Source organism: Microcebus murinus, chromosome 9 (assembly GCF_040939455.1).
Source record: "Microcebus murinus isolate Inina chromosome 9, M.murinus_Inina_mat1.0, whole genome shotgun sequence".
Lineage (NCBI taxonomy): Eukaryota > Metazoa > Chordata > Mammalia > Primates > Cheirogaleidae > Microcebus > Microcebus murinus.
In genome coordinates, this window is record NC_134112.1 from 28,748,548 (window position 1) to 28,771,342 (window position 22,795).

Below are 22,795 nucleotides of genomic sequence, written 5' to 3' on the forward strand. Positions count from 1 at the left end.
TGCCCGTGTCACTTATAGTTTCCAATTCCCTGTTCAGATTATTAGACTTGGCATTTATTTCTTTAAATATAGTATTATTAATACTATTTTCCAACCAGTGTCTTGATAATATAAATATCTGAAGTCTTGATAGGTCTGTTTTAGTTATCTCTTATTTATCATAATCTTGCTCATGGTGCTTCATTTCCTTGTCTGACAGGTTATCTTTGGCTATGTGCTGGACATTGAATTTAAAAATTTTTGTAGGTGTTCTTTGAAGCCTAAGATAATGGCATCTTCCTTTAGAAAGAATTTTAACTGGCTTCTACCAGATACATAGTGGACACTAGCCATTTGGGAACACTTTAACCCAAGTTCAAGGCTTGAGGTTTCCCGGACCATCCAGATGAGGTACAACTGGACTACAAGTCCATACAACAGTTGTTTTGCTTCAGGTTTACCCTTTCTTACATGGAAAGTTTAGTTACCTGAAGTAACTAAAGTGGAAACTAGTTTATCTTAGTCTCCATCTTTGGTAGCATGGATTTCTATCATCTGACTTTCGGAGGCCACCAAAACTGCTGTTGTATTTCACTGCTGTTTTTTCCTGAATCAACAGATGTCCTCGGGGCATCCAGGGCTTATTTTGGGGGGTTCTCAGGTTCTCCCAAGTATTTATCTGATATTTTCTCATTAGCTTCTTGACTCTTTGATGCTCTTAAGATTTTAAAATATATCCTCTCCAGCTTTTTAAATGCATAGCTCTATTGCATAAAAATAAAGTTATGGATGTACTGCATAAAAGTACAATTTTTCTTTTTTTTTTTGAGACAGAGTCTCACTTTGTTGCCCAGGCTAGAGTGAGTGCTGTGGCGTCAGCCTAGCTCACAGCAACCTCAAACTCCTGGGCTCAAGCAATCCTCCTGCCTCAGCCTCCCGAGTAGCTGGGGCTACAGGCATGTGCCACCATGCCCGGCTAATTTTTTCTATATATGTATTAGTTTGCCAATTAATTTCTTTCTATTTATAGTAGAGATGGGGTCTCGGTCTTGCTCAGGCTGGTTTCGAACTCCTGACCTCGAGCAATCCGCCCTCCTTGGCCTCCCAGAGTGCTAGGATTACAGGCGTGAGCCACCGCGCCTGGCCAAAAGTACAATTTTGACATTCTGTTTTTAAACCCTGCATATTACATGTCCTTTGGGAGAAATGCATCCTTCTGGATTTTAACTTTGTTCCTTCTTTTTAGGTCAATGATTAACACATGCTTTGCTTCTACTGACTTGCAGGGAGACCGAATGTGGCACTTTGCCATGTCTGTGTTCCTGATAGAATTATATGGACATAATCTTCTTCTATCGGCAGTGTTTGGCTTAGTGGTGGCTGGATCTGTATTAATATTTGGGGTCTTAATTGGTGATTGGATCGACAGGAAACCAAGAAATAAAGGTAATACTCTTAACTATGGCATACATAATCAAATGCTACCTTATGACCTCACTAGCTTTTGTAGGGGGCTATGTAGTGAAATAAAATGATAGATATGAACTTAACAGCAACACAGCATAACTTATAAACTCTAGAAAAAGAGTTATACAGCTTTATGTCATCATGCTCTGGTGCTATGTTTAACATATTTTAATGTAGTTTTTGGATTTTTACTAAGTATAGGTTTTTAATATTAAATTCCTGAAAAAACATCCTTTCTTTTTAATATTCTGATATTACCTATATATAACATACCTGTGTTATTTTTATTAAGGACAGTATCTATGTGTAAAAGATATCTTTTGTACCAGGTAATCTGTCAGAACTAGTAATTAATATCTGGAGACTCATTTGTTCAAATGTAGATCTACTTTTAGCTTTTGGCTGTATCTCCTTAAGCTTCCTTTGTCCAATAAGAATGTAGGCTATCCTAGGTTTTTCGTATTCTTTTCATTACTAGTCAACACGATTGTGTTCATTCCACCTAGGAGATTTGGAAAGGCATTCTCTGAAGCCACATCACTGAAAAGGCTACCTTATTTAAAATCTACAGTGTTGGTCCTTAGGCCAAACTGGTAACTTCAGTTACAAATCCAATCCGGAACAGTGTGATGTAGCAGTGGAAAATGTTAAGTCCCTTGACTTACCTAGAATCCAGCCTTCCATATCATCTTTCTCTGATGCTTTCATTCCCTTGTAAAGTCCAGATTTTTTTTTTTTTCTTGTGGTTGCAAAGGCTTTGCCTTTAGTGAGTGCAAGAGCCTACTTTTTCCTCTTACTGAAGCCTGTGATTGCTCATGAAAGCGCTAACTCTGGTTGCCACAGGATTTGACCAAATGCAGCTTTAGTCTGTATTCAGTGATGATGTAGTTGTGACCCGCCTCTTAAAACCAAGAGTAAATATTGGGCTGGGGTGTTTCCATTCACAGTTGCTCACGCCTCCCTCTTCACTCAGAACGCCTCTGTCACCGCCTGCTGCATCGTCCTGATGCTCGTGTTCTCCTACAGGAGGGAGATGGAACAAATCTGGCACGGCTGGTTGACGGTGAGTGTCTCCCTCCCGCGCCACCGGCGCGCGTGTGTGTGTGTCGTGGACACAGACCTGCGTGTCCCTCGGGGGAGCGTTCTCTGGGCAGCCCTGCCCACCTTCTCTTAGAGTTCTCCTCTCCCCTAATCTGTGGAGCCGAGCTGAGGATCCCACAGACATGCATGCGGTGGAACAGCAGAGCCTGCGTCTGCAAGGTACAAATTAGCATTGGCGCTGGCTCGGAGGCACTGACCGGGTGGGAGAAGAAAACACTTAGCATTCACGCAGTCGCAGTTGGCTCCAAACCTACAACGCACCTTTTTCTCACAAAGGTCTCTGCGTTCACGTAGCTGTTCCTTGAGCTGTCACATAAGTACCTGTGTGTAGCCCAGCGGGCCGGGGAAGCAGTGATAAGCTTCCATTCCTATTCTGGGGTTCCAAAATCCCTTTCCCCTCCCTGGGCAGGTGGCCTGCTACGCGGTGGTGACCACGCTGGCAGCCTTGGCGAACCTAGCCAGCACCGCACTGACCATCACCATTCAGAGGGACTGGATCGTGAGCCTCACGGGTGGCAACAGAGCCCAGCTGGCTGGTGAGCAGTACCACCAGGGCCAAGAGTGTCCCCGACCAGCTGAGAAGCACAGAGCTGCCCGGCCAGGCAGGGCGATGAGAGAGGCAGGAGAAATAGCCTTTAAGAGAATGTTATTTCAGGCCGGAGTGGTGGCTCACGCCTATAATCCTAGCACTCTGGGAGGCCGAGGCAGGCGGATCGCCCAAGGTCAGGAGTTGGAGACCAGCCTGAGCTAGAGTGAGACCCCCATCTCTACTATAAATAGAAAGAAATTAATTGGTCAAATAAAAATATATAGAAAAAATTAGCCGGGCATGGTGGTGCATGCCTGTAGTCCCAGCTACTCAGGAGGCTGAGGCAGGAGGATCGTTTGAGCCCAGGAGTTTGAGGTTGCTGTGAGCTAGGCTGATGCCACGACGGCGCTCTAGCCCGGGCAACAGAGTGAGACTCTGTCTCAAAAAAAAAAAAAAAAAAAAAAAACCAGAACATTATTTGGAATAAACCAGACCAGAGTTACCCTGGGGCAAGTTCCCTAATTTCTTCAAACTATACGTTTCTCATCTGTAGTTTTGGGAAGGATTCTATGAGACACAGGATTTGTAAAGCATTTAACACTATGTCTGCATGTAGGAAATGCTTAAGAAGTGGTTGATATTGTTATTATCAAAAGAATACATAGACTGCACTTTCCGGAGAGAAGCCTTTTAAACACACCACAGAAGTTTCTGGGCAATTTTAGACCTGGAAAACAAGTGAATTAAAAGATTTCTTAATTCTGGGCAGTGATAGGCTTCCATTAAAAAAAAAAAAATCCTGGCTGGGCGCGGGTGGCTCATGCCTGTAAGGCCGAGGCAGGGGAGGATCGCTCAAGGTCAGGAGTTCGAAACCAGCCTGAGCAAGAGCGAGACTTTATCTCTACTAAAAATAGAAAGAAATTAATTGGCCAACTAATATATGTAGAAAAAAATTAGCCAGGCATGGTGGCCCATGCCTGTAGTCCCAGCTACTCAGGAGGCTGAGGTAGAAGGATCGCTTGAGCCCAGGAGTTTGAGGTTGCTGTGAGCTAGGCTGACACCACGGCACTCACTCTAGCCTGGGCAACAAAGCAAGACTCTGTCTCAAAAAAAAAAATCCTGGCTGGGCACGGTGGCTCAGGCCTGTAATCCTAGCACTCTGGGAGGCCGAGGTGGGTGGATCGCTCAAGGTCAGGCATTCAAAACCAGCCTGAGCAAGAGCGAGACCCCATCTCTGCTAAATATAAAAAGAAATTAATTGGCCAACTAAAAATATATACAAAAAATTAGCTGGGCATGGTGGCACATGCCTATAGTCCCAGCTACTTGGGAGGCTGAGGAAGCAGGATTGCTTGAGCCCAGGAGTCTGAGGTTGCTGTGAGCTAGGCTGACACCACGGCACTCTAGCCAGGGCAACAGAGTGAAACTCTGTCTCAAAAAAAAAAAAAAAATGAAATCCTTAAATGTGACCATTGATTAGTCTGAAAGTAGGAATAGAATTTTTTAAAAAAATAATGGAGCTAAATGAAAGACTCTGGCATCTTCTTTGTTTTTCCTTCCATTTATAAAACTTGGATCATTCACATTGCGGTATATTCAAATTGCCAACTTAAAGCCAGCTTGTCCTACTCTATATTTGTGCAATCGGTACTCTCTGCTAGCAAATGTTCATGAGAGTTGATAGCTAAGATAAAGGAAGCTACTAAGGAGGAATCTATTAAAATTATGCCTTACAAAGAGTAGAAACCCCTTATAATCATCTTTTCTTTTAAACTGTACTTATTTGGATGCATTGCGGCTTAAATAACACCACCCAAAATAAAACAGCTATGTTAGTAAAAGCCTGGTGGCATGATGTCTTAAGTGCTCTCTGTCTCTGGGTGAAGAATATCTTCCTATTCTCTATTAATTAATTATAAATAAATCTAAAATAAAAGCAGATCTAAAATAAATCTAAAGATTCTGGTTGAAGTTCAGTACCATTTAAAAAATGATTTGGTAAATATATTCTTCCATGAACGTGGAAGAGTTAGGACAATACATTTCTGAGTCAGCCTGCCTGGGTTTGAATCTCATCTCCACCTTTCTGACCTTGAGCAAACAAATTCACCTCTTTGTGTCTCAGTTTCCTAATTTGTAAAAGGGGAACATTACTGACTTCTGAGAGTTGTTGTGAAGATTGAGATGAATATATGTAGAAAGTGTAGAACTCTGTGCCTGGCACAAAGTAAGTATTTGACTAATTCTGTCCTCTACCCTCCCTTCGTCACCTCCCTCCCCGTCAACATGTTAGTTATAACAATGGCTATTAATATTATTGTTGTTGTTTTTAAGATGGCAGGTTGTGATGGGAGAGAGTGCTGAGATAGATGGGAGTTAGAATAATTAGCTCCAAGTAACCTCATTTCTCTATGCCTCAGTTCACTTATGGGTTAATTGTCCAAGTTCCAACAGAACTGATCTGGAAGGTCTTTTCTTGGTTGCAAATCCTATAGTTAAACCCAAAGGGATCTTTCCTGTTTTCACTATCATTTACTCAGTGCATGGCTAGCAAATCTAGCAAATGCATGATGTTAAATTCACCAGAAGGAAGGACTCACTCACTAAGTTGCAATGTTTCCCTCCTCTCACTTACAGTGATGAATGCTACAGTCCGGCGGCTGGACCAGATCATCAATATATTTGCTCCCCTTTCTGTGGGCCAGGTGATGACATGGGCATCTCATGTGATCGGTTGTGGTTTCATTCTCGGATGGAACTTGGTTTCACTTCTTGTAGAGTTTCTATTTCTGTCCAGGGTTTATCAACTAGTTCCCCAATTGGCTGTTAAACCCCAGCAACACACAGGGGGGAACTTCCTAGAAAGGCAACAGGAGGCTGTGAACATTCAAGGTAATGTAAACTCAGAGAGTGCTCTTGTTCTTTTTTCTCCTTTATGTCAGTGTTCATTTCTGCTTTCCAGAACTTGTGTCTGAGCATAATCTCAACACTTTGTCTGCAAATGTGCCTAGAAACAGTGATAAATGAGAAACTCCAGCTATGCCATTGGTCATGCAGGTCATATGGCTGATCTTAATGGTGGGGGCAGGCGGGGTTGCCTTGTACAGTTACACAGGTTGTGTACTGCATAACTCCAGGGGCTCCATTCAGAAAGACTCCAATGTAAGTAGCACTGCCATGGGATTGTGCAGTATACAACCTGCACAACCTATCCCACAGTCCTGGGGGCAAATTACTCCTTCCTGTCTCACTTATAAACAGCCTCCCTAAAGAGTCTACATTAGAGAGACAACTGTATCAAGAAGTATGAGCTGCTCTTTGGTCAAGACAATGCAATGAATTGGTCATCCGTATTATAAACAGTGTTTTTCTTTTTTAAAAAAATCAGAAATTCCCTAATAGTACAGTGAGGATAAAAGGAAAGAGGACCTGCCAATAGACATGACTTTATTCTCCTAAACAAAGAGTCATCCCTGCCTATTGACAACACTGCCCATCTGCTTGATACAACACAGTCCAGGAATTGCTTCAGATCAGTTTCTCTTTCTGGAATTCTTATAATCAATTCTCTTTTCTATCAAGTTGTTTTGTAGTTAAAGTCCACCATATCTCATGGAGTAAATAAAATGCATATATTTGTAGAGAGGGGTAAATAGATACATATACATATTTAGACGATGAATGGATAGACGGAGTGAGCTATATCCTTCCCATCTGCCACTTATTACCTCTGTGTCCTTGTTAGGTTAATTTAGTCATATGCTCTCTGTCACTATCTGTTAAGACAAAAACAGAACTGATTTCATAGGGCTGTAAGGGAGAACTGATTTCATGAGGCTGTCCATAAACAATAAGATAGTTTATTTTACTATCTAGCATATAGCAAAACTTACTTCAATGTTAGGTATTTTTTCCATCGTTGTTGTTATTGCTATCTTTTTTTAAACTATTCTGTCAAAAAATTCATTTCTGTAATTAAGAGCATCGTACTTCCCATAGTATGACACTCTGAATTAATAGTTGGTCTAGAATGGACTGGCCCACCTGCCCTCTCTCCTTCCTCCAGAGCCTTATTTGACTTCTCTAGTTCTGAGTAGAACTAGTCTTAATTCGTGCTAAACACCTCTCACAAGTGGCTATATACATTTTCAATCTGTTTCTAGTCATTGTCTGTTCTATCCTGGAAGACTGAAAGGTATTTGCCATATTTTTTCATAAATATCTGTTTCTTCAAAAAAATAACCAGAGGAAATATCTATCACTCTTTCCCAGGAGCTCATGGCCAAGTTTCAAGCACGTGACATTTTGTCTTGTACCCTCCTCTGTGACCTCCTCTTTTCAATGCCACCTTCCTGGCTTAACTATGTGTCTTAGTTTGGGTTCTTTCAAGAGCAATCCTTGCGACAAGGGTTTGGGGTAAAAACTAATGTATTGGGAAGGTGATCCCAGGAAGCATGGTGAGGGACTGGGAAGTGAGGCAGGAAGAGAGAAAAGCCCATAAAGGGTGTGTTAATATAAGTGTCACCACTGGGGGCAGTTGGGCTCAGTCCTGCTGAGGACCATCTGAGAGACTGTAGGACAAGCCTAGAACTGTTCCACCAAGGTCCAAGGGAACTGGGGTGTCCGTCCACCAACTCTCGGCACTCATGGGGTGGGAGTTGTTTGCAGGGCACCAACAGCCTGTGCCTCGTGTTCCCGTGGCTGGAGAGAGCTCTTTAGGCCAAGGGACACAGGCGCGTGGAGTAGGAAGCCACCAGTGAACACAGGAATTGTCCAACAAAGAAGCAGATGAGGTTGGGGATGGGATGAGGGGAGATGGGCAGGGCACTAACTTTAAGCTTATCTGGATTTTATTTCAGGGCAAATGGACTCTTGGGAAACCACAGATGGATTCACCTACAAGCCCAGAACTTTGGAAAAGCCAAAGGACCACAAGTCTAGACTTAAAGGACAACAGGCCACAACCACAGGGTTTCCTCTTGGCCTTCGAAAGCTGCGGAGGCTGCTCCGCACGTGCCGTGAGGGGTGGGAAGCCTACCGCAGGCAGACCGTCTTCCTGGCTGGCTTGGGCCTGGCCTTTCTCTACATGACAGTCCTGGGCTTCGACTGCATCACCACTGGCTTCGCCTACACGCAAGGCATCGGAGGCTCCCTGCTTAGCATCCTCACGGCCCTTTCGGCTCTCTCTGGCCTGATGGGCACAATTCTCTTCACCTGGCTCCGGGGCCGCTACGGCTTGGTCACGACCGGCGTCATATCCAGCTGGCTCCACTTAGGCTGTCTAATGCTCTGCGTGTTTTCTGTCTTCGCTCCTGGAAGTCCTTTTGATCTGGCTTTTGTCTCACTTCACTTAAGCAAAAATTCATCTTCAAACCATGAGTTGCTGAAGGAGGACCAGGTGCATGTTTATCCCTTCGAAAGGAACCTGAACCAACCCATCCTCCCAGACCGTTCCTCCATCCACTGGACCAACAGCACGGTTCTGTTTGACGGTCAGCAGCGCCCCGAGCCCCCCGAATCTTACATCTCCATCATCTTGCTCTTCTCGGGAGTGATCCTGGCACGAATTGGTGAGCAGTGGGTCAGTCCTGGCGTGGGATTCTGCAGCTTGCGATGTTGCTAGGTAACCTTGGACGCATTTGTTGGTCTCGTCACTGTGCCATTGTAAATCTTCCTCATTCACACATCAAGAACCTATTATGTGACAAGAACTGTCCTAGACAGTGGGGATGTGAGAGTCATTTGATCTGACAAGGTCCTAGCTTCGTGGAGCTTACAGTCTGAGCAGGAGACCAATAAGTAAGTCGTTGACAATATAGCGATAAGAGCTGTGTTAGGGCAGGATGAAGGATTGGGGACACACGGGAGGGACACCAAATCTGGTCTTGGGGGTTGGGGAAGCCTTCCTAGAGGAAGGCACAATTAAGAGATCCCTGGAGGGCAAGCAGGTGACATGGAGAGGAAAGAGTGCTCCAGGCAAGGCAGCCAGTGGAGCCAAGGCAAAGCAGAAAGGTGAAAACATGGAGATTTGAGGAGGTGAAGACAGTTATTTAGGAGGTAAAGACAGCTATTTTGGCCTGGATCTGGGATGTAGATCTGGGATGAGGACAGAAGAAAGATGGCAGCTGTGGGGTCGGGGGTGGGGCTTTCCTTAGCTGCCTGGGGAAGGGCAATGCAATCCTTCCCTGACTTCAGGGTGCCTAACCTTGAGGGTCTATATGCTTGTCTTCCCCAAATACCTGGTCTCTGAACTCTATCATCAACTATATGTCATTCATTATTATTATTATTATTATTATTTTTTTTTTTTTTTTTTGAGACAGAGTCTTGCTCTGTTACTGGGCTAGAGTGCCATGGCGTCAGCCTAGCTCACAGCAACCTCAAACTCCTGGGCTCAAGTGTTCCTCCTGCCTCACCCTCCCGAGTAGCTGGGGCTACAGGCACGTGTCACCATGCCCGGCTAATTTTTCTATTTTCACTAGAGATGGGATCTCGGTCTTGCTCAGGCTGGTCTCGACTTCCTGACCTTAAGCAGTCCTTCTACCTCAGCCTCTGGAGTGCTAGGATTATAGGCATGAGCCACCGTGACCACCCAGCTATGTCATTCATACCTGGCAGTGATGACATGTCTGATTTGGTTAGGGTGTTTATTAAAACAATTTAAAAAAAATTGGTCATTTGATGCCTGATGACTCCAACAGTGACATGTTGGGGATCAATGATGATGCTGAAAGCATCCATCTAACAGCACTCTGGCCTCAGTGATTAGCCTGCAGAGTCTCAGCCCGGATAGAGATCAGGCCGTGCTCTTTGATGTGGAATCCCCAGGATCAGGTCTCCACTCAGAAAACATCATTTCTTTGTCTAGCCCTCCTCCCTCCCCTCCAAATCCAAAGTCACCACCTCCAAAGCCCCTCCCAGAGGGCACAGCTCAGAGCAAAGGGATTCCCCACCCCCAGGTCAGAAACAGGAAGGGGAGTGGACATTGTGGTGGTTTGGAAGGTGTAGATCAAAAACCAAGCGTGTCCTCCCAATTCACTCAACAACCCTTCCCACGCGCCTCCCCTGTGTCCCTCAACCTCCTGGGACTCAGGCTTCAGCTTCTCCTCTCTGAGCCCACAGTGAGGTGGGGCCACACGGCTGGGGATACGTGTTCCTGATTCGTGCCCTGGAGACCCAGAGCCCTTTGGTCTACAGAAGCTTTGGCATATTCGGAGAGAGGAAATGAGAGGGTTGTCGCCTGGATTAAAGAGGTTACAAATGTGCTAGCCTGGGAACCACATTCCTCTGATGTAATGAGTATGCATGAGAAAGAAACTGTCTTCCTAATTCCAAATTACTGGTTTAGAACCCTGTTCTTTCATCGAGAGATTACCACCTCTAAAATATTTTAAATGAGGGAGCTGGTGGGTGGTTTGACTTGCCGTCCTAGCCATTTTTTTTTTTTTATTTTGTTTTTGAGACAGAGTCTCACTCTGTTGCCCAGGCTAGAGTGCCATGGCATCAGCCTAGCTCACAGCAACCTCAAACTCTTGGGCTCAAGTGATGGGATGCTCCCGCCTCAGCCTCCCAGGTATCTGGGACTACAGGCATGTGCCACCATGCCCGGCTAATTTTTTATATATATTTTTATTTGACCAATGAATTTTCTTTCTGTTTTTAGTAGAGACGGGGTCTCGCTCTTGCCCAGGCTGGTCTTGAACTCCTGAGCTAAAGCAATCCTCCTGCCTCGGCCTCTCAAAGTGCTAGGATTACAAGCATGAGCCACCGCGCCCGGCCCCCTCTCCTAGCCTTTAATTGCACAAACAACTGAGAGAAGACTGACCATTTAAGATTTATACAATTCACATTGTATTAAAATAAAGTATTTAGTGCAAAAGGGAATTTAAAAAGTCCACCAGCAACTCCTATCTACCAGGATAACTTGGTTCTTCCCGACACAGAGGAAAGATCCCGTTCGGAAAACACAGAAACCCATCAGCAATGCCTGCAATCTGAAAAAGCGTTCACAGCCTTTCCTCCATTGTGTTATAATAACAGTCGTTTTTGCTGTGTCTTGAATGAGGATTCCAGGGACACAGAGCACCCTTGACACTGGTGAGGGAGACAGCTCAGGGCCCGGAGCCAGGCTACCTGCTGATGTTGGCAAGTTACCTAAGGTCCCCGTGTCACAGTGTCCTTATCTGTGCGACGGGATAATAGTAACAGTAGCTGCCTATCCAGGGCGTCCTGAGCGTGCACTGAAATAATCCCCGTAGGCAGCATGTTTAGCACAACGCTTTCCTCTCGCCTTCAGTCCTCATTGTGATTATTATATTTTAGCTGCAACTCTCACAAGCGCTGCTGTGCGAGGGGTGGGTGTGGGGTGGGCAGAGAGACAGAGAGAACCGCAGTGCTGAATGGTGAAGCGGACGCTTCTAGACGCCTCACGCCCAGTGCCAGCACGTAGCATTTACATTTATTCCTGGCAGGGTGACAAATGACCTTGGGCTCGGTGGTGAGGGGTTGCAACTGCAGGCATTAAAAACACCAGTGCCCAAAAGGATGTATTTATTATGTCTTTGTCAGCACGGTCCGGCCAGGTGGCTGTGATGACTGGTCATCTCCTTGGGTGGTGTGGCCTGTGGCCTGTGGCCTGCCTTGGTATCCAACATGTAGCACCAACCACAGGGCTCATCCTAGGTATTTGCCCAGTAAATACCTGTTTCCACCCTGGTGGGAACTGAGTTACAGAACTCTGGCTACAACAAGATGTGGCACATTGCTTACAATTCATTTTGCTTCTTAAAATCTCAGAACTGTACCTCTGTGCCCTCAATTCAGAGATAATTTTCAGTGCATAACTAGCTCAGAATTCTTTGAGCATTTCACATGGTACAACTGCACTGCAGTATTTTACAAATACTTCCTAACTTTGTAAGCACCACTTGCTAAGGGCCAGGTGTGGGGATTTTACAGGTGAGCTCTGAGTCAGAGCCCGGTGTGGAACAAGGTCCTTGGCAGGCCAAGCTCTGAGAGACTTAAAGGCCATCAGGGTGGTCAGGACAGCTCGGGAGGGTGGTGGACCTGGTCAGGACCCCCATGTGGGGGCCACGGCTGGGTGGCTAGCCCAGGAGGACAGAGGGCCTGGCTGGTGCTCTGCATGGGCAGACACTGCGGGTCACAACACATTATCTCCAAGTCATTCTTGAGTCCACAGCTGAATCCAGGGATCAGGACAGAGGCAACCTGGAGGCCTTCGCAGGGCCGGAGCTGGACCCCAGGGAGCATCTAGAAGCCCAGCTGGCTGGGAAATCAGCCAGGCCGGCAGAAGCTGAGCAGGCCGGGCACAGTGGCTCACCCCTGTAATCCTAGCACTCTGGGGAGCCGAGGCGGGTGGATTGCTCCAGGTCAGGAGTTCAAAACCAGCCTGAGCAAGAGTGAGACCCCATCTCTACTAAAAATAGAAAGAAATTAATTGGCCAACTAAAAATATATACAAAAAATTAGCCGGGCATGGTGGTGCATGCCTGTAGTCCCAGCTACTCGGGAGGCTGAGGCAGGAGGATCGCTTGATCCCAGGAGTTGGAGGTTGCTGTGAGCTAGGCTGATGCCATGGCACTCTAGCCTGGGCAACACAGTGAGACTCTGTCTCACAAAATAAAATAAAGAAGAAGCTGGGAGCAGGTCCCCATGGGGGCAGGCACGAACACCCCTGTGGAGATGCTGTCATGGGAGAGCAACACTGTCATCTCCACAGCTGGCTTCTGCTCTAATGCTGTTTGCACAGCAGGGCCTGCAGCTGCTTCTGAAGTGTAACCAGACGCAGCCTCTGTGTGTGGTTCAACGTAGGGGGGGCCTGGGAAATGAGGCCAATTCTTCCTTTGCTGAACCAGGAGGGAGAAAGGAAAATCTAGAATTGGAACTAGGTTTGAAGCACAAGTCTCTGCTTTTCTGTCCTGAACATTTTCGCAGGGAAGTGAAGGTATAAATAAATACGTCCAAAATGAAGTTACAGTGCATATAGGGAAGTTATAGTGATGATAATGGTGATTGAAAAGGATAAATATGATACCACGAATGACGACAGAAACTACCACGCACAGGCGGCCAGGCACAGCGCCACACGGCTCACAATATCATCTCACAGAATTCCCCAGTGAGACAGTGCCTGAAATATTCCCATTTCGCAGATGAGGAAACTGAGTAATGGAAAGTTTTGTTCGCCCACGGCGACAGTGCTAGTCAATGGCAGAGCAGATTTCCCACCAATGTCCTCTGACATCTGTTCGCTTTCTTTGCCCCCTACATGGCTGCCCCGCAGGCCTCTGGTCCTTTGACCTCACCGTGACCCAGCTTCTCCAGGAGAACATTCCAGAAGTGGAGCGAGGGGCTGTGAACGGCGTGCAGTGCTCCCTGAACTACCTCATGGACCTCATCCACTTCGTTCTCGTCATGCTGGCCCCGTGGCCGCAGCAGTTTGGCGTGCTGGTCTTCATCTCCATACCTTTTGTGACCACAGGGCACATGCTGTATTTTTTTTATGCAAGAAAGTGTAAGATTAAAAACGCCCAAGCCTAGAAGACAATGAAGAAAGGCACCTGGACGCCTTTAACCTGAGAGGTGAGCAGCGCCTCCGGCTTCCCAGAGCTCTAGGAACACCGGCCCCATCTCACACTGACTGTTTCCAGGTGCCCACCTTGTGCTCATTGCCACCTGGGAGAGCAATTATGTCACCAACTTTTGCTAGCAGCATCCACTGCGTTAAGTGGCAGTGGGGCTAGCCAGAGTTTGAAGGGGTCTGACTCATGGCGCACCCATTAATTAAAGTCCGAGATTCCACCCCAGACAAGATGAAGGGGCTTGTTTTAATTTTGCCAATATAATAACTCAGTGTTTCAGGGTTTTTATTGTTCTTTGGGTTCTAAAATTAGAATATTCTGGTCAGTGTTAAAATTAGATCAGGCTGGTGGGGCATGCTATTTGGATTCAATCCTTTGAGTGTGGGGTTTTTGTTCCTCTGCTAGTTTTTGAATGTTCTTTTGATGAGCTAAGTGTCTCTAACGAGCACTGAAGCTATTTGCTGGAGAAACAGATCATGATCCAACCTTTGTGTGGTGTGTGGACTCTGGGCCAGGCCAGAAATCTGGCAGTCTCACCGCTGCCTTGGCCCAGCTTCGCCTCAGTGATCAAGCTGAGACCAGGTCTGGTTAAGAGGACCACAGGTCTGTGATGAGTACATTGTGAGTTTCTGGTCATGCCTGTAATCTTAGCACTTTGAGAGGCTGAGCTGGGAGGATCACTTGAGGCTTCGAGTTCAAGACCAGCCTGAGCAACATAGTGAGACCCTGTCTCTACAAAAAGTTAAAAAAGTTAACCGGGTATAGTGGCGCATGCCTCTAGTCCCAACTACTTGGGAGGCTGAGGGAGGATCACTTGAGTCCAGGACTTTGAGGTTGCTGTGAGCTATGATGATGCCACTGCATTCTGTAGCCTGGGCAACAGAGCAAGACCCTGTTTGAAAAAAGAAAAATGAGAGAGAGAGAAAAAAAAATCAATGCTAGCTTTTTGAGGAGGCTAGAAGAAAATCTATATACCTCTTGCTTAAAAGAATGAATTATGGCCGGGTGCGGTGGCTCATGCCTGTAATCCTAGCACTCTGGGTGGCCGAGGCAGGGGGATTGCTGGAGGTCAGGAGTTCGAAACCAGCCTGAGCAAGAGCGAGACCTCATCTCTACTATAAAATTAGAAAGATTACATCTCTCCCCAAGCACTAAAAAAAAAAAAAAAAGAAAAAAAAGAAATTAATTGGCCAACTAATATATATAGAAAAAATGAGCCAGGCATGGCGGTACATGCCTGTAGTCCCAGCTACTTGGGAGGCTGAGGGAGCAGGATTGTTTGAGCCCAGGAGTTTGAGGTTGCTGTGAGCCAGGCTAACGCCACGGCACTCACTCTAGCCTGGGCAACAAAGTGAGACTCTGTCTCAAAAAAAAAAAAAAAAAGAATGAATTACTATGCTGTAGAATCATGGTGTAAAAAGACAAAAAAAAAAAAAAAGAATATGGAATTAATGCTTTATAAATGTCACGATCTATAAGTTTCACTTAGAATTGAAAATGATGATGATAGCTTCCTTGGGCGTCAGAGAACTTTTTTGTATGTAGGAAAGTCACATTTTGGGAATAACCTGTAGCAAACTCAGTTGCACCTTACAGGGTGAAAGTTGGGGGATGGGAATGACATCTTCTAAGATAGCATCTCTCCACCTCTATACTATGGACATTTGGAATTGTCATCCTTTGCTATATCGGCTGTCCTGTGCACTGCAGATATTGCGCCACATGTCTGGCCTTTACCTACTAGATGCTGGTAGCACCACACATAAACTACCCAGTTTTGACAATCAAAAGTGTCTCTGGATGACCAAAATATCTCTGAGGTGGCCAAATTTGCCCCCCTGCATCCCAACACCAAGAACTACTTAAGAGAAATGGGAAAACTAAGGGAAGAATTCACTTATTGTTAAAAACAAAAAGACAAAAAGCCATTGTTAGTAGCAAGAAAAATCCAAAATAGGATTTTACACAGACCTCCTTTTTAGAGCAAAACAGTTAAGTAAAAACAAGGGAAGAGGGAGAGGATTTAATGGAACATTTTGCTTAACGTAATTTTTAGAGTACTTTATACAAATTCTGGTGATATTTATGGTACCACCTCCCACAACGTCGCCCCTCCCATAAAAAAAACACCTGAAAGACACTGCTATACACACACCCCCAAACCAACTAGATAAGGAAACCAGAACTATTCTCCATAGGGATTCTTCAGAAGGAATTTTGGTTTTTTTTTGAGACAGAGTCTCACTCTGTTGCCCAGGCTAGAGTGAGTGCCGTGGCATCAGCCTAGCTCACAGCAACCTCAAACTCCTGGGCTCAAGCAATCCTCCTGCCTCAGCCTCCCGAGTAGCTGGGACTACAGGCATGTGCCACCATGCCTGGCTAATGTTTTCTATATTTTTTTTAATTGGCTAATTATTTTCTTTCTATTTTTTTTAGTAGAGATAGGGTCTCACTCTTGCTCAGGCTGGTTTCCAACGCCTGACCTTGAGTGATCCATCCACCTTGGCCTCCCAGAGTGCTAGGATTACAGGCCTGAGCCACCGCGCCCGGCCTGGTAGTCGTATTTTGATGAGACATAGCATACAAAGTCCTTTCACCCTTGATTATTTTAATGAACATGCAAATGCTTGCACAGAGTAGGTACAGACAGAAAAGTGTTTAATGAATACATTCTAAGGTCTTTATTTAAAATGTTCAGGCCGGGCGCGATGGCGCACACTTGTAATCCTAGCATTCTTGGAGGCCAAGGCGGGTGGATTGCTCAAGGTCAGGAGTTGGAAACCAGCCTGAGTAAGAGGGAGATGCCGTGTCTACTAAAAAATAGAAAATTAGCTGAACAACTAAAAACAGAGAAAAAATTAGCTAGGCATGGTGGCACATGCCTGTAGTCCCAGCCACTTGGGAGGCTGAGGCAGGAGGATTGCTTGAGCCCAGGAGTTTGAGGTTGCTGTGAGCTAGGCTGACACCATGGCACTCTAGCCCTAGTCTCACAGAGTGAGACTCTGTCTCAAAAAAAAAAAAAGTTCAGATGTATTAGCAGCTTGAGTATAGAATCTTCTAAGTAATAATAGCTATCTACCCCACACCTTCTGCCCTTGAAAAAAACATAGCTACTTTCCTATAATTTGTGCATCTTAAGTGCTAATTTTACTCTTCTTTTTCCTCAAGGTCCTATATAGTAGAAGAGCGACGTTTCTCTCGCTCTCGGGTTGTGGAGCCACTATTTGCATATTTCCATGATTATTTTGATCATCATATTTTAACCAGTGCCGTCCAGTGGAAATATAATGCAAATCACACACCGTTTTAGAAATTTATTTCATTTAACCCAGTATGTTCAAAATATCATTTTACTTCTAATCAATATAAAATTGAGGTATTTTATATTTTCTCAAATTAATTCCTCACACCTGATGTTTTTCACCCCTACAGCATGTCAGTTTGGACTAGTACTGATAGCCTAGTGGTTAGTGGCTACCACATTGGAGTGAAGTTTTAAACTCTGATTCCCAAATTTCCACATATTTCCCGACAGTGAGAAACCTATAAATGATACAACAGGCTTCAGCCCTAAAGAGCGGGGTTGACACGCTAGGGCAGTTGTCCGGCTGGAAAAATCAATGGTATTAGACAACATTCTGCCGTTCCCAGAAACAAAAGCAAGGTGACATACATTACACTGATTTGACTGGATTTTATCTCTGTGTCTCTGAAACAGACCGGTGTGGAGTTGTCCTTGTGGAAATGCAGATGGAAGTGGAGGAGGGCTCCTCAAGACCATTGGCCCCTGAGATACAGATGAACTCCACTAGGGGGTCTTGGTGGCATAATCCCAGATTGCGAGTCATCACGATTTTATATTAAAGACAAAACATTGGAATCAGAAATTTTCAATTGATGAATACAAGGTAAATTTTGAAAAGGCATTGTTATGAGTTATAAAATAATAAGCCTTTCAAACACATCTCTGGCTGATTATCTGTTCACACAACCTGAGCATGGTTTTCCTGGGTTAACCCTGGCTTTGGCCAGGCAACCAGCTGGGAGGGCCTGGCCTCACAGGTCACCAGGTCAACTGACCCCCCTGCTCCAGAGCCAAATGCATCAATCCCCACTTTCTCTAGGCTCCCATTTAGTTATCCAGATACCTTCCATTCTACTCTTCCTTCAAACTACATACCTGAGATCATGAAGGGAACAAAGAGCGACCTCACTTGAGTTTGGGGAGCCTAGTATGCAAATTACTACTCGCCTCCTCCGTTTTGAAGCTCTGTGCAACTGCCAAGTTGCTAATTGGCATGGCCAGTTGGCTCTTTGCACTTAGGAAGAGCCAAATCGGCCAGACCCTACAGCATGAGACCTGATGGCTCAGTTTTTATTCTTGCTCTCATCTCGCTGAACTTTTATTCCTTCTTCTAATTATTGCAGGTTGATATTTGTTTATAGACCACCTCAAATTATTTTGGGAATGTGGTGATGTTACCATGTATAAAGAGACATGATAGTCTCTTCACAGCTTGTTCTAACAATTGAATTTTTCAGATATTGACCCAAACACTAAGAGAAATTATTCCTTACAACAGAAGTGCACAGTCTAACCAGCTCCTTCTTACATATTGAAATGAATAAATCACACTGTGCAGGCTCGATAAAGTTAGGAATTATCTCTATCACAGGACTTAACATATGGCAGGTCAGCAAATAGTTGCCAAATTATATCATTAAATATTTAAGGCTTTAGGACTCTCAAAATTACAAATACTTTATTTAGTCTGACATACTCACTTAAACAAGATTTGCTTACTTGTAAGAAAAAAATCTACTTGTACTCAAGCACTTACGAACACTGTAGAGTTCTTTAGACAAAATGGGCTTGAAATCAAATTATGTATGACTCAATCTACCTAAACTGATACAACAGTGGCACCATTGTTATACTGGGCAAGTTCCATCACTATCTGGGGAGGTTAGTATCATTAGCATAAAAACTGTATTCAAATCACAATTTCTTTTATAGTCATAATTAAAGATTCTCTTCATACCCAAGTTCCTGCCTTGGAATTAGTAAGTTCCACTTTGAAAACATTTCATTCAACTCCAGGTTTGTTTCACTCCCCTTCAGGGCACATGAGCACAAAGGAGTGGTCTGGTAGTGTAAGTCATGTTGGCATCTTTCCGTTCCTGCTTTAGCTGTGCTGAACATGCAGGCATGCACTGAAGCAAGGAGGGAGTTGATTCTGCAGAACTCACCCCATTTTCTTTGATGATGCTAGACTTCTTAACCAAGGCACTGTTTTGGATAAATTCTGTTATCACTACGGCATAGGGAAAGGGATTTGGTGATGGGGGGAGCAGTAAGGAGTCATTAAAACCTGGAACCTTAAGGGGACATATCTGAAGGGCTTTGTTTGCCCATACAGGCAAGATGGCACAACTCAGCCCATTGTCAGAAGTACTTTGGTCACCAAGGTAGGGCTCAACAGGCCCTATGTTTAGACCAATCATCTACAGGAAATAACAATGCCTCCTCAATACTTGAACCTATCCCTCCATTCAGAAGCATCCTTGAATCTTCCAAGGAAAAACCTTCATAGGCTGGCTTTCAGTCAATCATGTGGTTTACACAGCATCATGTTTTGAGCTCAACCCACAACTACTCAGCATCTAACCTCATTTTTCTAATTTCCTGGCTAGCTAGTATCTGCCAAGGACATCAAGTTTCTTGGGATGGAAAATAGCCAATATGGAAAGCAAGGCTGCAACAAATCCACAGGAGCATTAACAGAGCAATGGTTAATAGAATTTTCACACCCCATTCCCTCGTGGCCACTAGAATGGACTATGAAAAAACTGAGGGGAAAGTGCCATACTACAGATGAGATTTAAAGTGCAGCTATTAAGTATGAGACTTGACAAATGCATAGTCCTTCCACAATCAAGACGTAGAACAGGCGCAGAAAAATCTGTAGTATATGAAATACACAAACTACCCAGAAGCTACCAAAAAATACACGCACACAAACTAAGTTTTTAAAAGTGAGATACTTTAATCTTAGGTAGAATTAAGCCCACCATTGCCATATATATTCAACAGTAATTATTTATGAATATCCTATAAAACATATTTTCAGAATAATCAAAAGAATGGGACTCAAAAAATGACTTTTATAAGTTAAAGCACAGTTCATAAAGTAGTCTTAGTTGTGAAATAGATCATCTAGTTAGAATTACTATGTTCTAAAACTCCCACTTTCAGAACTAGACTTAGTCATATCTTTGTAGAGCACATGAACCAGGATTAAGGACTTGCTCTTTGGCGTTAGCACTGTATCAAGTTTCAGACCAGGGCTAGTAGATAGAAAAACTAGTTTAAATAATGGAATTGAATTCTACAGAAATTCACTATGGGGCCAACTCAGCTACAGGGCAGAGGCACAGAATTCTCAGATAAATTCTCCTATAGATAATTGGGACTATCTCAAAATTCACCCCTGCTACCATCCTGAAAAGGGACAAAAAAGCAAAAACCTCTAGTCTGAATATATCAATGGTCACATACTCAAACTCTCCTTATCCACTTGAAAAACAGATTCTTTGAGGCACCAGACCTGTAAAAGAAATATCACAATATGTATTATTAAGTAACAAAAACCAGCAGTGTCTAAATTGTTTACAAAAACTGGGCAAATAAGTAAATAGAATCCCCCACTGCACTGCCAAATTTTTTGCTCAAAATACTGTCTTTTTCTTGGCTGAATGAAGAAGTATCATCCATTTACTAGCTTTTTTCTCTTTTTAGCTGGAGCATAATTTTTTAAATGGGGTGATGTGATTCCATTTAGTAAATTCCTGCATATCAACTTGGCCTCAGGTAAATCCTTTAACCCATCAGAGCAGAATTCAATCAGATTAGAGTTCTCATCCTTGGCCAAGAAGTCTATTCAACTATTAAGAACTGTAGCCAGAGTCTTTCCATTTTGGTGCATACCTTAAGTTCATCAACAACTTGAACTCCACTGAACCTGGTTAAAAAAAAAAAAAAAAAAAAAAAAAAGCGACATGAACAATGGTGAGAGTGTCATGCCCTAACTTTTTGTTTTAAAAAACAGCATGGCCTTTATATTGTGGCCATCTACTAGCTACCTTTCATGAATAAAATGCTACCTTTGAATAGAATTTCTGTACAAAGTTGTTTTCTCCAAATTTCCTGACACTAGCATATCCTATTTTCCACCTAGAAGTAAAATGGAGTGAACTAAGCTCACAGACCATGGGAATCTATTTTATGTCCCCAGTCACCATCTTTCTGGCATTGCCTGTTACATCAGGGTGGAATAGTATCCATTTTAAAGAAACATCATCAGCAACAGTATTTACCTAGGAAAACTGGAAACAAATCTTTCATAGATTTAAAAACCAAAGGAAGCCCCAAACTTGTTTACTCTGGGGCAGAGTCCAGCTGGCCGCAGACATTAGTTTCTGGGCCTGGGCTCTTGTTCAGCTTCCACAATCCTTAAATAGACACTAGCAGAGGTGTCTCTCACAGATCAAACGGAATAGTTAAAACAATTTGGATCAACAGGAATCCCCAACACCTAAAACAATGGTCCCACAAAGCCACTGCGTTTCCCTGTGGTGTAGGGGTACTCACCAGAGATCGAGGTCTTCAGGGCAGGGGAAATTGTCCCTGTGTTTTGGGGCCATATATTTAATTGAAAAAAAGGTGCTTAGAATGCAGGATGCATCAGCACATTTTTTTTCCTCTTTAAAAGCACGGTAATGTCTACGTCCCATTTGGTTTGCAAACCATTAAAAAGGCAGTAACGATGTTTCACAACGGAGGAAGACCTGCCGACCACAAGCCTCACATTTCGACACAAAACTATTAAATGGCATCTGTGATGGCCACAAAGATTCCTTCCTTCCTTCCCACCTAAATTTAGATTTTTACTAACTTTACTAAGTTCGGAGAACATCGTTTTGCACAGCAATTTGTGCCAGTAACAAGCAGCGAGAATGCTCAGTAATGCTCTCGGGAGCCGGGCGCGCCTACGCACACCCCAGAACCACTTCGCGGACAGAAGTTGGGCACTCAATCAATGCCTGGTCCAAGTCAGAACCCAGGGTTCAGACTTTCTCCCAGGACGGGCCTCACACCCTGAAAATGCTGGGGGCGGGCCCGCCGCTGCAAAGGTAGATCTGGGGGAGACAAGTGCAGGACCTCAGGAAGGCTCGCGGCACTTTGCTCGCCTCCCAGTAGTCGTCGTTTCCCGCAAGACCCTAACCCTCAGATTTAAAAAAAAAAAAAAATATCCAGTGGTGCAAAGTGACAACTGAATGACATTTGTAGCCGAGTAGTGGCTGCGTGGCGAAATTACGCCCGCTTGTTGCTAACACTGTCACCACACTGCTCGGCTCCCTGATCTCATTCGCTTCCTAAATAGGAGTTTCTGGGCTGGCGGGAGCCCCGAGTGCGCCAAGGACCCGGAGACTGTCCCGGGCTCTGCGCCTCCGCCCCGGGGTGGAGTCTCATTCTCGAAACGGGATCCTTTGACTTAAAAGGGGGCTAGAAGCTACCGGTGGACAGGATCCCTTGACGGCAGGGCCACAGGCACAGGAGGGGACGGGCGCCTGGTGGCTTCTGGCTGAGCGGGGGTTGGGGGAGGTGGGGATCCCTGGGACAGGGGAGAGTTGCCCCCGAAGGCGCCACAAGGGCACTGGCTGGGGGGGGGGGAGGGCCCAGGCACCACGAGGACGTCTCCACCCCACAGGGCCGGAGCAGAAGCTCTCCGAGGGCGCCGAGCTGAGTCCGAACTCCTGTCCCCGCCGCCTGGTCTGGCGCGCCCAGGGGCGCCGAGGGGCGCGCCCAGGCAGGGCCCCGGGAGCGACCCGAAGCCATGTGGCCGGCTCCCGAGTCCAGCCGGTGCGGAGCCACTTACCAAGTCGCGCGCCGCGGCGGAAAGGGGAAGGCGCCTGAGAGATCAAGTTTAAAAGAGTCTGGGCCGTCAGCACGCGGGCGGCAGCCAACCAAAAAGTCGCCCAAGCGCCCCTCCCGCCCCGGCTCCCGCCCCGCCAGCGCGCCCAGAGGCCCTCGCGCGCCCCCTGCCAGCTGCAAGGA

General features: G+C 45.2%; 1 protein-coding gene, 1 long non-coding RNA gene and 1 other non-coding gene across 3 annotated transcripts; 1 reads left to right on the top strand and 2 right to left on the bottom strand.

Annotated features, from left to right (window-relative positions):
• The first annotated feature begins 2,174 nt into the window (after positions 1 to 2,174).
• On the top strand, positions 2,175 to 17,641 carry LOC105875886 (ferroportin-like). Its single transcript, XM_012773298.3, has 6 exons — positions 2,175 to 2,509; positions 2,957 to 3,083; positions 5,714 to 5,968; positions 7,936 to 8,646; positions 13,380 to 13,678; positions 17,396 to 17,641. The coding sequence occupies exons 1-5, from the start codon at positions 2,453 to 2,455 to the stop codon at positions 13,634 to 13,636; spliced, it is 1,407 nt and encodes a 468-aa protein (XP_012628752.2). The 5' UTR covers positions 2,175 to 2,452; the 3' UTR covers positions 13,637 to 13,678; positions 17,396 to 17,641.
• On the bottom strand, positions 16,074 to 22,692 carry LOC105875885 (uncharacterized). Its single transcript, XR_001156170.2, has 4 exons — positions 22,617 to 22,692; positions 20,666 to 20,699; positions 17,351 to 20,285; positions 16,074 to 16,490 (listed from the first exon to the last, which is right to left on the bottom strand). It is a non-coding gene; the product is annotated as an uncharacterized LOC105875885 (long non-coding RNA).
• LOC142873212 (small nucleolar RNA SNORD93) lies at positions 20,540 to 20,608 on the bottom strand. Its single transcript, XR_012921253.1, has one exon. It is a non-coding gene; the product is annotated as a small nucleolar RNA SNORD93 (small nucleolar RNA).
• Positions 22,693 to 22,795: the final 103 nt, after the last annotated feature.